This window comes from Pimephales promelas, chromosome 4 (assembly GCF_988280905.1).
Source record: "Pimephales promelas chromosome 4, fPimPro1.hap1.1, whole genome shotgun sequence".
Taxonomy (NCBI): Eukaryota; Metazoa; Chordata; class Actinopteri; order Cypriniformes; family Leuciscidae; genus Pimephales; species Pimephales promelas.
This window is the reverse complement of record NC_142772.1, coordinates 33,091,757-33,107,335: the sequence shown is the minus strand read 5'-3', so window position 1 is coordinate 33,107,335 and position 15,579 is coordinate 33,091,757. Positions and strand designations below refer to the sequence as shown.

At 39.3% G+C, this 15,579-nt stretch overlaps 1 protein-coding gene across 2 annotated transcripts in view; it reads left to right on the top strand.

Annotated features, from left to right (window-relative positions):
* atp2a3 (ATPase sarcoplasmic/endoplasmic reticulum Ca2+ transporting 3) overlaps positions 1 to 15,579 on the top strand; it is a 67,375-nt gene that overhangs the window by 14,664 nt on the left and 37,132 nt on the right. For both annotated transcript variants that reach the window (XM_039675203.2, XM_039675204.2), the window contains exons 2-7: positions 4,126 to 4,143; positions 4,395 to 4,477; positions 8,664 to 8,768; positions 10,251 to 10,389; positions 15,262 to 15,342; positions 15,429 to 15,514. In XM_039675203.2, coding sequence (XP_039531137.2) covers positions 4,126 to 4,143; positions 4,395 to 4,477; positions 8,664 to 8,768; positions 10,251 to 10,389; positions 15,262 to 15,342; positions 15,429 to 15,514 — 512 coding nt within the window. The remainder of the gene's footprint in view (positions 1 to 4,125; positions 4,144 to 4,394; positions 4,478 to 8,663; positions 8,769 to 10,250; positions 10,390 to 15,261; positions 15,343 to 15,428; positions 15,515 to 15,579) is intronic.

The window sequence follows — 15,579 nt, the reverse complement described above, 5'->3', positions numbered from 1 at the left end:
TTCAGAAATGTCCTCCTACTTCCCCATGTGCAGACGTTACAGGCTCTGTGTGTTGTTGGCAACCGTTTCCAGGAAGTGTTTCCCCTCTCCCACTGACTGGTGTGTATATAGACAGACACTTGTTTTCATTTACTGTGTGGTTGGTTGTAGAGTAAAAGAAAGATAGTTGCAAAAGAGGGTGGAACAGTAGAGTAGAGCAAGATGAATTTAAAGGACAACAAAAGCGAGCTTGTGTGAGTGTTATGCGTGAGGGCAGGGTGAAGTCACGATGTAGGAATGTGTCTGGGCCAGAAGAGCTGACACGGCCCAGATGACTCTGAGGGAATCCTTGGCACACCCTAACAGGGAACCCCTTCCATCCCTCTTCTCTTTCTCTGTTTTTCCCACACCCATTTTGTGTCCAGACCAAATGTCGCTGCCTACAGAGTATTAGTTTCTCACTGAGAATTCACCTTTTTTCTCTGATTTGAGGTCAGTTTAGCTCCTAGATCTGAAGAAACCCTCACCTAGAACTAGGGAGCTAAAGTAACAGGAGGACAATGTCCCCTGGTAAACTCACACACACACATACATGGACACATACACGCACACGCAACTGGAAAGAGAGGGAAACTCAGGGCCATTACTCCCCCTGTCCTACCTCCCAGTTTTTCCACACCACTGGTGGAACATGCTGCTGCTCTGTGAGGTGATTTCTTTCCACAACAGACTTCAGATGAGTTCATATTGCTCTTACATAATATCGTGTTGAATTAGAGCTGAACCCACTATAGACTGCCATTGGGTTCATGATTCAAAAAAGAGACCTAGTCTTTTAATGCTGTGAAATGAGAAGGGCCTCAAGATATATTCGGGAAATGCTCGCAGCCTCGCACCATTCGGCTCTCCAGGTGTCTCAATGCAGATGCAGTAGTTGATTTCGGTTACAAATAAGAGGCTGTTTTTCATTGAATGGTCTCATTGAAAAGTCTTGAGGTCCAGTGTTACACTGAATCCACTGCAGATATATAAGATTGTTTTTAGATTTAAGATTAGCTGCAGCACAAGCTCCATGAAAACTCAGGTTATAATAAAAAAAATCGGCCTATAGTGCAAGTGCACTCGCTCTTTTTTACATTTGTGTTTGTACTTTGCTGGTTGTAAAGAAACAGTTCACTAGTGTATGCAGCTCATAGTAACCCGAGAGGATTCTGACTAATTTAAATGCCTCTGATTGGCCATTGTGTTCACCCTCCCTAGCCTCTGATTGGCCATTATGTTCACTCTCTCTACAAACATGTCTTTGATTGGCTACAATTATTAGAGATGCAGCGATTAACCGGCCAGGATAATTTTCTGCATGATTGGCTCAGACCGGTAACCGGCCAATCCATCTCACATCTTTTAGATTCTGAGCCGGTCTGTTTTGTTGCAGTCTACCAGTATTGCAGAAAGGCTGGTATCGTTTTTTTTTTTTTTTTTTTTTTTAATTTAAATATTGCTTTTTACTGACAAGACTAGACAACAGTAGTCTAGAATTCAGAGTATTGAACAGATTTCATAGAGTCAGGCAGTGCTTCTGTAGCTAATCATTCAAAGTAGCAAGGAAAAATGTATGACATATTGCACTGTACCCCCAAAGAGACAAAAAATGACTCTCAGATATCAGGACATTTGAAGTATATCACTGCGCTCATTTCACAAGAACTGAGCTCTCGACTTCAATTTTTCTGGCTCTCTAGTACAGACAGATCTCATAGCCTGAGGGAAGATGAAGAGAAGAATCTGCTGATCTGTTCTTCAAAGCAGAACACACTCTTTCATGCTTTTTTCCTCCCTCTCATTCACTTGTACATCTGAATCATCTCATTTCTTCTATTCACGATTGTCATTACAAAAAACATTAAGAAGCCGAAAAAGACCGAACATTATTAAAGTAAACATTCAGTCATGATTGCTTGTATTTTCCCCCCGTACAATTTTTTTTCCAAGCATTGCTGGAAATTCAGCCATTGACTGGCTAAATGTGTGCGTGTGTTTAAATTGTTTGGCCGCATGCCACCTTTTTTGAAAGGGAAATGGGAATCTTGGTGCTTTACCGCTGCGTAGTCTCACTGCTGCAGGCCTCCCTCACGAGCTGATTTCATTTTGGTTTGGTAGCCTGCTCCCTGCTGCCAAGAGTCTTGACCCTTGATGACGTTATGACTGACATGACCTGTTTCCGTCTACATGATTGTTGGGAGAGGGAAGCCTCCTTTCTGTTACTCAAAGTCTGAGACAAAAGCCAGTGGAACTTGGGTTTCTCTTGGTTATCAGAATTGATGTGGATCACAAACTTTCCCACTGCAGAGCAGTGAAACTCCTGATTGTATCCGGACAACGCAAGGCTAATCTTAACCCAAGTACACACAAACACATGCTCGTTGGAATTCAGGAACACCCTGTATTTTCTCTCACTATCTTTTGAATCGGCTCCAAGGATTTTCCATTGTGCTTTCTCTTTGGTCCATTCATGAACGGTCTCCCAGAAACAAATGTTCTTGTGTACCTTATGTTAAGCGATTATCAGAAATTGTGATTCGTTAATGAAAGTCTTTGATAGTGAGATTGAAAGCCGTAAATGCACCTAGAGCAACACCAGTGTGAATTGCTTATTAATGAGGCCTCACTTTCCCCATATAGATGGGCATGCATGCTGAACTGCTGAAAATCCTCAAGATTTCAGAGTGGAGCTTCAACAAAGAGGGCATCTGTGTTGTAATTATGATGTGTGTCTGTGCGTGTGAGAGAGAGGTCTGTGAAGCTCCGCCCCCTCCCACTCTCCACATGCTCTTCAGCTCCCACACGCTCTGACTCGAGAACCTTCTAGAACTGACTAAACAGCAGTGTGTAGGCCACAGAGCGCATCTATGTCGTATGACTCGTGCACAATGCCAGAAATGTTTGTCTCATGAAATTCTCCATCTTCGAGAGAGGAAGCACATTCACTAAACAATCCCAGTTGGTGGTCCATCTGTACATTTTCCACCCCAGATGATATTCTTCATATGCAATGGTTGTGGTTTACATTCAACTTGCTGATGTACCTGCTGTGGATTTTATTGCATCACTCTAGACGCTCAAAGAAGCCCACAACACATTATTGATTCTAAAGAAAATCATGGATTTTTAATTTTTTTTTTTTTAGAAATATCTTCTAAATGAATCGTTTTGTGAACAGTGAGGATGCACTAATATTAAAATATTTGCGATACCTATACACTGATCATTATTTTCATGATATTATTAGCAATAACTGTTAAATGGATGATATTAAAATTCTATAGAATTGTCAAAAAAGGCATTCAATTTAGGCATCATTTAATATACAGTATGAACATATTATTTATTTTAAGATATAGTTACAGTCAGCATAAAATGGTAATTTATATCTATTTTCTAAATGCCTTTATCAATGTTATTGATTGTATTGTTTAAGTTATCCATGCATATGTTTATATATTTTTTATTGGTTTTAAAAATATCATAACTCTGCCTTCTAGTGAAACAATAAAAGCTGGTGACATATGCAGGAAGACTTCTCCAATAATTTTGCCTCCCCCTTTCTTACAATCTTGCATTCAGATCTACTTCCATCCAATCAACTGATCTGTCTCCACCATTATATTTTTTAAAAACGGTTTCACTTGGATGTATGTCACAATACGGAGGAAAATCTGTCGTTACTTCCGTTACATCACAACTTCAAAGATTACATTTGACGGTGTGAGTGGTAGATGACTGCAAAGATATTGCAGTTCTTTTTTGCAGTGAAGGAATCTTTCTAGAGAATTTCTCAGATAATGAAAAAAGCGTTCTTATCTGTTCTGCAGAGAGAAGTCCATTAATCCTGAATGAATAATTGTCTACGCTAATCTGAAATCTTATAGTTTAGCTAGTATTGGTCTGTGCATTTAACATTCAGACAGAAAATGAAGACAATTTGCACTGTCACAGGCAATGCAGTGTGAATTTAAAAGAAACTGTTTAAACAGCATTTTCACCCTATGGCATTTCTAACAGAATACCCTCTGTTTTTTCCTCTCTATCTGTTTTGTTCTCTCTCTCATTCCACTACGGATTCCCTCGCCGTGTTTTGACTGACAGAGCTCCCAGCCGAAGAAGGTAAATATTGATCTTTCCATCATGTTGTTACTGCTCTCTCTTTATGGGTTGCACCGTTAGCACGGGCTCAGTCATTCTGTTTTACTAGAGAGAGGTAAACTTTAAGACTTGGCATATACACGTATGCACAAATACATGCGCAGCATTACAGCTGTGTGCAGTGGTGCCCTAGTGCAAAGCTAACCTAAGACCCAATTGTCATTAAATATTTATGTCTGTCTGTCCGCTCTTCTCATATCGGTCTCTCGCAGGTAAATCACTGTGGGAGTTGGTGGTGGAGCAGTTTGAGGACCTCCTGGTGAGGATTCTGCTGCTGGCAGCCTGCGTGTCTTTTGTAAGTGACTTTCTCTCTGGTTTAGATGTGGTTTCTTTTATTTCCAGCACAATAATTAGTGTGACAGCCATACCCCACTGTAAGTTTTAAAGCAGGTATAGTTCATGCAGTTGGTGAGGTAATGCAGAACCCCTCGACAGAATGAGTTCCCATCACCACCTATCACAAACAGTGCAATTCGGCGAACTAAACCTCAAATTCCAATTAATGATTGTCAACGATCAGATTGCGTAAGTGAGAGAGGGATATTTTTTAATCTCCCTTTCTGATTTTTAAAAATCTGAATTTTGTAGTCAAATGATATATGTAAAAACTTCACCTGGAGTCATTTGTATGGCTTAAGGTAATTTACCTCGGTGCAATGCTCTGTGGATCTAAAAAACACAGGTAAATGAATTAGGTGATTTGAAGTCAAAGCTCATTTGTCTGTGCTCTCTGCACTCTCTTCAGTTAGACCTTGGAAAGAAAGCATTAAACATCTTTAGTGCTGCATGTTTATCACCTGCAGGATCGGTACAGTTGTTAGTCTCAGTAGTGTTATGTCAGATATAAGTCTTTGGATAAGATATGTTCAAAATTCCATACTTTCATAATCGCACTGTATAATTAGAGGATTTAAGTTCTGGTCTACCATATGGGGGGTTCACATACTGTACAGTAATGTAGATAGAGCACAACAGATTGGAACTGAACACTCAAGATGTGTTTTTAAAAGTTGAACTATTTTTAAATTGAAACGCTATCCTAAAAATGCACTGATCGTGGTGCGAGATGCAGAAAAAAAAAATCTGTGAGAGGCATGGCACAAATGTGCTGCATTTAGAGACATGAAACACCTGAAAGTTTATAGTGTCATTCAGTCTAACACCCTCTCAGCTCACTGAAATCCTCTCTGAGAAATAATTTTTAAAAAATCATCCTAGTAATAGAACCAGCTAAACATATTTAGAACAAATTTTTTGTCATAATATAGACTACTGTTCGAGGGTTTGTGCGCAGTATGATTTTTGTCTTTGAAAAAAGTCTCTTATGCTCACACCAACACTGCATTTATTTGATCAGACTTTCCATGAGCCTGACTTGTTAAACTGATCTGGTTTTCTTATTGGATTTTTAAAAATATATCTAAAAGGTAATAAATTACCTTGAGCAAGACATTACCTGTGTAGAGGGAGAGTAGACATTAAGCTAATCCTAAAAAGCAAAAGCATATATGTTATAAAGCCCAGGGTAAAAGTCTCAGTCTATCATTCTCCTCTCTTATTGGCTTTTATGAATTTACCTTTTTATGAACTTTCCGTCTGACTTCAAGTAGTAACAAGGGCCACTGTCAAACCTCTCCTGCCTCCCGCCGTTCTGTGAGAGTAATATAACATGAGTGTGCACACGCAGTGGAACGGATAGTCAGACACTCTTATGTTTTTTTTTTCCCCCTGCAAAAACACATTAGTTCCTGCGGTCTTTGTGTACTTGCTCTTTGTTTCCATACGTCTGCACTCAGTCTTCCCTCAAGTAAATCTGCTTTTGGAGCTCTGCTCCTGTCATCTATCATTGTGCGTTTCATCAATACTTTTATTGTCTTAACCGTGGTTAAATTCTATGAGGCGAGCACCAGTCTTCCGACCTCTGGAATCCTGCGGAGCACTTGAAATTGATAAAAAATATTGCATTAGACCTCCCAGAAAGCAGTGTGCGTGTGTTTGTCTGCTGGTCAAATGCTATGGTGGAATGGAAATACTCCAGGGAGTCTTGGAACTCATTTGTGTGCCTGTTTGAATATATTAAAATCTTGTTGCGTTCAGCTTTCCTGACTTTTTTGCATGTTATGTGAACAAAGCTCTTGGTATCTAAGCAACGCGGGAGAAGTGTAGACAAAAATGTTGTGTTTTAAAAAATATATACAGTATATATTTTGTTTTTTGAAACAAGTGCTATTATGAGGGTATGGTAGCCTGACTCATCCTACAACAGCATGTGCTGGGATTTAAAGCTATTGGATGGAAACAAATAGATCTACATGTGCAGCCATGCGACTGCTGGTCCCAAGACGCCCAAAATGATTGCCTATTTTCATTTCAGTTAATTTCAGATTAATTAGCTGTATTCCTTCTGTCTTGATGATCTTTTAATTCCTTTTTCATCTTTTCATTTTTCCTTCTTTCATTTCAGCCAATTCTTACTACTTCTTGTGTATCTCTACGTTATCTTGTCTGCACATTCCTGGTGTACAGAGATCTCCATAAAATCAGTTGTGGCTTCAGCAGATCTCTGGCAGAGTGTACATCAGTATAATGTCATTTACTGCAAGTTGAAGATGAAACCTCAAATTCCATTTGTCAGTGATATTCTTTGTGCTCAATGGTTAAACTGATCTGAAGATGACAATGACTGGATCATTTTGAATTTTTGACCACAGCTAAGAACATGTATGACTTGCCCTCTTCTGTGGAACACAAAAGAAGATACCTTTACAGAGTGATTCAGCTGTTTTTGCTCATGCAGTGAAAGTCTGTAGGCTTCTAAACTATGGCTTTCACTGAATCGACAAAAAAACAGACATTTTTCAAAACATCCAAATTTTGCTCAAATGTTCAAACTAAATGCCATTGTTTGTCAGCTGAAATTGTCTTGTCAGTCAATTTTTATTCTGTTCAAAGTGTAAAAACCGAGGGAATGGAAAGATGATCTAGAGTCTAGTGATATTTATGAGTGAATAGACCTCAGTTGGACTAGCCCCCCAGAGCCATGACTTGACAGGATTTAGCTGAGCTCTGTGATCTAAACTCTAAGCTGCTCATCTGTGTGGCTTTCCTCAAATATTTCAGTAATTGTCATCTTTCCACCCGTTTTGTTTTATGGGATCCTTTTTGCTCTTCATCACTTTCTCATTCTGCCTCTTTGACTATTTCTGGTCTCTTCATTCTCTCCACATCAGCCGCCTGCCCATCTTATTTCACGGTTACTCTCTGTTCTAAAGTATCTTTATCAGTTTGTAAGGAAAGGTTAAAGACAGACCGATCTGTATTGCAGTTTCTTAGAATTTGCGAGTGCGTTGTATGAATGCATGATATGAAAGAGTGGAGGACAATCTGCAAACTTGAGTGTATTAAGTACATAAAGTTCATGCAATTATTAGTGTATTTATGGTCAAACTACTTAGCCTCTCTACTTAGTCCATCTTTTATTATTTCTCCTCCACCCTCAATCCCTACTCCTCATTTTTTTTTTCAAGACATCCACAAAACTCCAAATCAGTTTTTAGCTACCTCTTTTCTTTTAAAGAAATGTGTTGCTTGTACTGCCATTTTAGGTCAACTTGCGTCAAGCTTTTCTGGGGTTTCTATCTCTGATGAGAAGTTGAACTGATCGACACTGTCAGAAAGTAATGAACTTCAAGGCCGTCTCTGCAATCTGTAAAAATCAAGCCGTCACATTCCATTCCATTCCATTCCCTAGCATGCATATTGCTGCTTTTAGCTTCTAAAATATTCCAGAATTTTTCTGAAAATGCCTCCCACCCCAGCCCGAACTCCTACATATCTGCCCGGGGCTTGTACCTGATGGCATGATTTCACTGGAATATTTCTAATGGGTGTGGATTGATCCAGTATCTTGTTTCATAACAGATAGAGCCTGATGTTTATTGTACTAGCTATTTTTTAAAAGCGGTACTGAAGGGTCCTCAGAGCTCAACAAGTGCTTTTTTCAGTTCTTTATTAGTTTTAATACTTTAATTTCCCTGACAAATGAAAGTCTTTTTAATATTTATGATGAAAGAAGTATTTTTATGCCCACCAAGCCTGCATTTATCTGAATAAATGTATTATTGCAATTTTAAGTTATCTATTTGAATGTATTGTAAAATGTCATTTATTCCTCTGATGGCAAAGCAGAATTTTCAGCAGCTTCAGAAATGGAAATAGAAATTTAAAAACATTTTGTAACATTATAAATGTCTTTACTGACACTTTTGCTCATTTTAATGCATCCTTGCTGAATAAAAGTATTAATTTCTTTCTTACGAAAGGGAGCTGAACAGTAAACGGTTGTGTGTGTACTGTGTATAACCGGTAAATATTTTTTAGTAAAAATAGTACTAAATACTTTAATTCTCACTTCAGTAACCTGAACTGAACTGAGCTTTGAATATGAGCTAGGAGTAATTTATGTTGTGTTTGTTCATTAGGTGTTGGCACTGTTTGAGGATGGGGAGGAGTCGACCACAGCTTTCGTGGAGCCTATTGTCATCCTGCTCATTCTGGTGGCCAACGCAGTCATTGGAGTCTGGCAGGTGGGTGCGTGTGGCCTGAGAAACGAAAGGACCTTAAAGAAATTCTTCTCATTGAGTAATGTCAGAACAGCGAGTCTGCTTGATGTCTCACTGTTTAGCATTATATATGCTACAACTACTACTAAGGTCTTCTATTCCCAAACATGACAGATGATTATCAGGTGTTCATATTAGTTTATTAGTGTGTACAGGGATCTGTGTCATGAAATCTACATGTATACCAATGGCAGGAGACCATCTCTTAGAACTGTCTGTCAATGCAATCCACTGCTGTCTCCTGCTATTGTTAGCCTCCCCCCTTTAAAAAAAAATATGAAGAAATCACATATCGAAACTGAAATGTATTCAGTTCATGAGGCCCTTGTACTACAAGTATAAGTGTGAAATCAGACAGTCATCAAGTCAGAATGAATTATTTTCATAAAAATAAAAACTGAGAAAGGGCTTAAATGTATTGTGAAGTTTCTTTGTAGGAAATGTGTTTATGGGGTATAAATATGAAACTGGCCTTATTGCAGTCTAGTAAAACAATCCATCCAATCCAATATTTTTTCATGTAATTTAATTTAGAGAAGATTCTAAAATGCTAACTGATGTTTAGTATCCATTCAGTATTTTTGATACAGTCTTTCCCATTCAGTTCCTGTCTCCCCTGCACACATTCACACCTCTCAGGCCAAGATATGGCTCTAATTATTATTCTTTTGTCTTTGTTATATTTACTTGCGGCTTTCTATTCAAAAAATCCATTATTTATGTGTTCAAGCTTGTAACTTCTCCACCTGTGGCTTTGTATCAAATGCCCTTAAGATAAAAAAAGGAAACATTTCAAAGATCTTTACTTTTCAAAATTAGTCATAAAGCATAATTGATTCTGGTAATAGGTGCTTAAGGGCTTGCTAACATGTTAGCTTATTACAGCATTAAAACATAAGAGTTTATTAGATTATAACCAAGTTTTTGCAGAGTGTTAGAAATAACTTTGTGTGATCCCATCCCATGTGGCTTATTACAAAATACAGTATTCTGTACTGTGATAAAGGCTATGTTGACTAGCTTTGGATTATAAACATACATTCTTATGAATATACCCATCTTTCGATATTTTGTCTGATACTGAATGCTGCAGCTTGCATCTGATATGATGGACAATGGTTTATTTTTTTAATTTGTATATATATTTTTTTTCTTTTTATTATTAATTATCAAATTATTATTATTATCAAATTATATTATAGTAATCATATTACAAATTGTAATATTGTGAATATTGTTCATTTTTTGGGCTTACTTTCAGAACATTATCACATTGGAAAGCAGAAGAGATAGATAACTTTTTATTTGTGTTTTAAACCTGACATTGAAAACGAGAGCAGGCTACTTTTGGCCTAATCGTAATCAGACCAATGAAATATGGGCTGTTACCAATGCGTTACATGTGTATCCTTGCTGATACTATTGTGGTTTGTTGTATGGTCTCAGGAGCGAAATGCAGAGAGCGCCATCGAGGCTCTGAAGGAGTACGAGCCAGAGATGGGCAAAGTTTACCGCATGAACCGCACGGCCATCCAGAGGATCAAAGCTCGAGACATTGTGCCTGGAGATATCGTGGAGGTTTCTGGTAAGTTTCGGCCTTTTTCTTGTCTCTCTCTCTCTCTCTCTCTGTCCATTTGATAATACGCCATCTGTTCTCAGTCTCTTCCTTTGTTTAATGAGAAGGATCGAATCTGCAGAGATGATGTTTGTGGAACAATACACATACTTCACCACATCCCCCGTCTTGAGTCCTGTGGACATTTTGAGGTTTCTTCTGTCCATTTACCCATGTGGTCTGACATAATATGCAGTGGAGGTTTTTTTCTTCTTCTTCCAGTCATCACCACCTCTCACTGTACCCAAAACACACAAACACAGGTTGTCGTTTTCCCCAGTCTTCCCATTGGCTTGTGTGGCTGCCCAGAGCGTACGTTTATATGTTTCACCACAACTCTTTGCCCTGAACGGGAGCCCTTCAGGGTTTCTCTGTGTGTGTGTGTGTGTGTGTTTGTGTGTGTGTGTTTGGGCTCCTTGCCATAAACTTGAAAGCAGAGCAGGAATATCCCAGACTGTATTATGTAAGTGGCTTTCCTGTGAGTATGAGGGAGCCAAGCAGAGACATGCAGGAAAAAAATCTGTGTGTGTGTGTTTGCGTGTGTGTGCACGTATTCTGTTCATAGTGCAAAGCTGAAAAGTGACTATAGTGTTCTGTCTTTTTTTCTCTCTTACCTCTTGTTGAAGCCTTATGCCCACTCTAATTTGGGGAACCTGCCAGTGTATATGTAGGCGCTGAGATCAAAGTAGACCTGTGTGCATCACACGCGCACATATAAATTTGCTAGTCTTGGCTTCAAAGTAATCAGTGTTTGCTTCTTTAAAACCCTGCATGCTAATGATCTCCTGTCTGCATCAGCCAAGTGTGGAGGAGAGGAGATGACAAAGAGGAGGGGGATGATCAACTGCTGCTTTTCACTATTACAGTGAAAACGAATGAAAGATCAGACTAATAATCCCTGTGTTATACCACAAGATTTTCCAATTCATGTTTAAAAGCAGCCGCATTCATTCAGAAACATGGATGCAGCCACATCGCTTCGTTTGCTTGTGAATGGAGGTGAAAGTGAGAGAGTCAAAGATGAGACTGGTGTGGGTGTTGAAGGGAACGAGAGTATGGAGAGATACAGAATGTGTGAGGGAGACGGCACGAAAGCGTGAACGACAGATGAGCGGGAGGGAGCAATAAATGCGGTGAGATGCAGAGAGAGAGAGAGAAGTGAATTAAAGAGATAGGAATGAGATGTGGGTTACATTACCTGTTTTAGCACAGTGGTAACAGGCATCTCTTTGTTCATTTGCACTGTTTGGTCTTATGCCTTGACAAGCCCACATTCCAGCGGCCGGATTTTCCTCTCTGCACACACACATGCTCACACTGTCAGGCTTCACCCTCTGACACCTATTGGGTATGTCACCATGGTAACAAGTCCCAGAGTCCCTCCCATGTCAAGGTCAAACTGACAGACATGTACAGTAAAGTAACAGGCATCACTGTCAGTCCAGATGTTTCCAGCATCAAGTTTCTGTCCTTCCTGAAAGCCAAGATTGTACCACAAAACCACACCCAATCCAACCATATTTTAGGTTAAATATACAGAATTTAATAAACGGGATTTAGGACCAGTGAGATGTAACTGTGGACTGAGATAACTAGCAAACGCAACTGAAATTGAACAAAAAAAGACAGAATCATATTTTAATGTAGAAACAACTGTTATTATTATTATTATGTTGAAAAACAATATATTTATATATAATGGCTTTATATTCCCTATATTTCCAAGGGGATTATTCTATCTGTTCTAGAACATTTTGAACAAACTCTTTTCTTTTTTGCTGCTATATAGTCAAAAGATTGATTTGATATTTTTGGCCTGGCTGTGAGTGAGATTTTTGGCATTTTCCTCTTCCTGAAGCCTTGAGCACTTCCCAGCCTGCAAACTGAACAAAAATGAAACAAAGTGAATTGATCCAAGGGGAGAAGAGCACCTCCTGTGTTTCCACTCCAGAGGTCTGTGAGGGTGGAAACGGCTGGCACTCTATTTATCTTCTGCACTTTGTCATAATGGGCAATGGGGGAAAGGGAGATGGCTCTGAGGTTCAAGATTCATCCACAGGTTTATAGCCATTAGAATCCACTAACGAGGTGTAGACACATTCACACACATGCTGAGCTGCTTGTGCTGAGTTCATTGGTTATAGTCGTAGCATTTAACAAGTCCTGTTCGGTAAGTGGGAAGCACTGGCAGGACAGAGGTGTTGTCAGCTGGATCTGCTGATATATTTCTCAATTTCTGTCTAACCCGGCTGCAACAATGACATAATCGTGTTGCTAAGCACTATCAAACATGTGTAAACAAACATGCAACAACCCCTACATAAAAACCCCACTTTCTCCAGAGGTTGAATGAAAATTACACATTGGAAAAAGGCACTTGTGAGAACTATAAATTGGCAACTACAGCCAAAAAAAGATTCAAAACAAATGGCAACCAAAAATATGACCCACAACACCCGTTCCCCTATTCTCGTAGCAAAGTTCTTTCCTGTACCCGCCATTCGTGAGTGGCTATTCCATCGGAACTTTTGTTGTGGACCACCACCAATAGAATTGGAGGTCGGAAAACAGTTTAGCCATTTTTTTAGCATGCATGAGTAATATAGATATTCATAGATTATTTACACTTTTATTCCCAGTCAGCCCAGCATCGTGCCATAATTATGGTTTCAGCAATCACAATATCCGAAGTGGAACTTTCCCTCGGCTGTGTCGGGGATTCAAAATAACATTCTCACTCCATTATAATACTCGATGAACCAGAATGTGGCTTTACAAAATGCCTGGAGATTTTGAAAGAACTCGGTTGTTCTTTCACTCTCTTTGGGATGAGTAACAGTGAAGCATCCACTCTGTGTTTTAAAAGGAATTCCCTTTAGCCTGATCATCTTTTAGTCACAACCACAGGACCATTTTGATCAGCATTCGCAAACATCTTGAACTCACCATCCTCTGTTATTACACTGTCCCACATTTACAAGTAAGCATGCGTCACCCGGTCTAATCAGGTTTATGTCCGATGTCCGTGGCGGCCTGTTTCCTGATATCAGATGCTTGCCATCTACTGTCATAATGTCTGGGTATATTTAGCTCACTTTGCATTGTTCTGGCTTGGTATGGCGAAAAGCTGCTCGCATTAGCATTTAGATGGGTTCAGTACCCATTCGCAGTGTGACTGAGTGGGTGGGAGACACCGCTGAGGGGGGAGAGAGGGAGCGATAAAATCCAAGAATGAGAAAAGAAAGGTCCGTCGTCGTTCTGGAAGCATAAACAGTTTCCCGCCCACCATGCCCTCTCTATCCCCTCTCCCACACAGAACAGCCCCTGATGGTGGTGTTGTCTCCCTCCTCAGAGACCCCCAGGCTGATGTGAGCCATTCCTGTGACGTTGGAGGAAGAGAGACTGTTCGGCTCAGAAATTGTCCCCAGAGGATTGGAGCAGAAAAAAAGAGATATATTTTACTGTACATGACAGTATTATGCAAGATCACGTGTCTCTGACTAACAAAACAGTTTGCCGTTCAATTTGTCGATATCCCAACCTCTTTTAGAGTTTCTACACTGTCCAGGCCGTTCATCCACTATCTGGGAAGTGTGGCTGCTCTCTTGCATGCCCAGGCACCTCCAGCTCAGCCTGAGGGTTTAAATGGAGTATAATTATGGCACCAAGGGTCTCTAATTGCTTTAAAATGCCTGTTAAGTGCCCCTGTAGCCTGTCCTGGTCCAGGAGCTAAATGACATGGGGATGAGACTTTGCAAGTTTACTGACACCCAGATGCAGGGTTATAGCTAGACATGGAAACTGCACACTATTTTCTTTAGTTTCTGTAAAATGGTTTTGAAGATGGAAAAAGGTTATTGAGAATTATTACAAATCATATTTATTTAAATATTATTTTTAATTACGTATTTGAAAACATATAAAGTACACTACTGTTCAAAAGTTTGGAGGGTTTTTTTTAAATAATCTGAATACTTTTATTGTATTATAGAACGCATTAAATTGATCAAGAGTGACAATACTCGTTACAAAGGACTTCTATGCTCTTGTGAACTTAATTTCTTATTCAAAACAGAAAGTTCTGGGATACATTTTGGGATACACTTTTTATCTATTCCTTCTGAAGAAAATGTATCCAATGAAAATATTAAACAGAACAACTTTTTACAACATCGATAATATGAAATGTTTCTTGGGCAGCAAATCAGCATATTAAAATTATTTTTGAAGGATCATGTGACACGGAAGACCTGGGGTAAGGTAGGAAAGAACAAAGGTTCATTAATCCAAACTGCAACAAAGTATGTATTGCTTAAAGCCTAATTGCCTGCAAGGACTCAAAAAACCCAGTTGAAAAACGACACATATTGACTGATTCTGTTTCATCCAACTTGCTACGTTTTTCCCACCTCAAGCGCCTTTTTTATTTTTTATTTGAAGCATGAACCGAATATTGATCTCTCTGTGTGCTCTCATCAACTGGGTATCGAACGGTGTTCCAGTGTGTCTGCAGTTAGTCTTCGAGGTGGTGTTTTTCTCTCTTGCTCTCTCTCTTTTTTTTTTGTTTCAGTCACTTTTTCGTTTTGCTTCAGGCTTTGTGTCCTAGTAGTTCAGCTTCGATCTGTTGTAATTAAGTGTTTACCTGGAAAACAAGAGGTCAAGAACAGCCTTGAATGATGGCTGTGCAGTGGCCTGTCTTATATCCTGTTTATGATTGCAGTTATGACCCCTCAGGCAAATGTCCTACACACTTTTTTTCAGTATGTCATGCATTCATCAGTAACATAGGAGTGTCTTTGCCTGCTTTTGATGAAGTAACTCTCAACCCATTTTGTTTTCTAGTTGGGGATAAAGTGCCAGCAGATATTAGGGTCACATCAATCAAATCCACCACCCTAAGAGTGGACCAGTCCATTCTCACAGGTACTGTGGGCGTCTGAGATAAACAGCATTTGTCACTACCCAATTCCCAGTATTGCTTTATTTCAAACTTTCTGTGTGTTCTTTAGGTGAATCTGTGTCTATTATCAAACACACTGATCCTGTGCCAGATCCTCGAGCTGTCAATCAAGACAAAAAGAACATGCTGTTTTCTGTAAGCACTTCACTTCCTGTTTTGGGAGAGGAACTTCTCACATGCATAAAATAATAGAATATTTT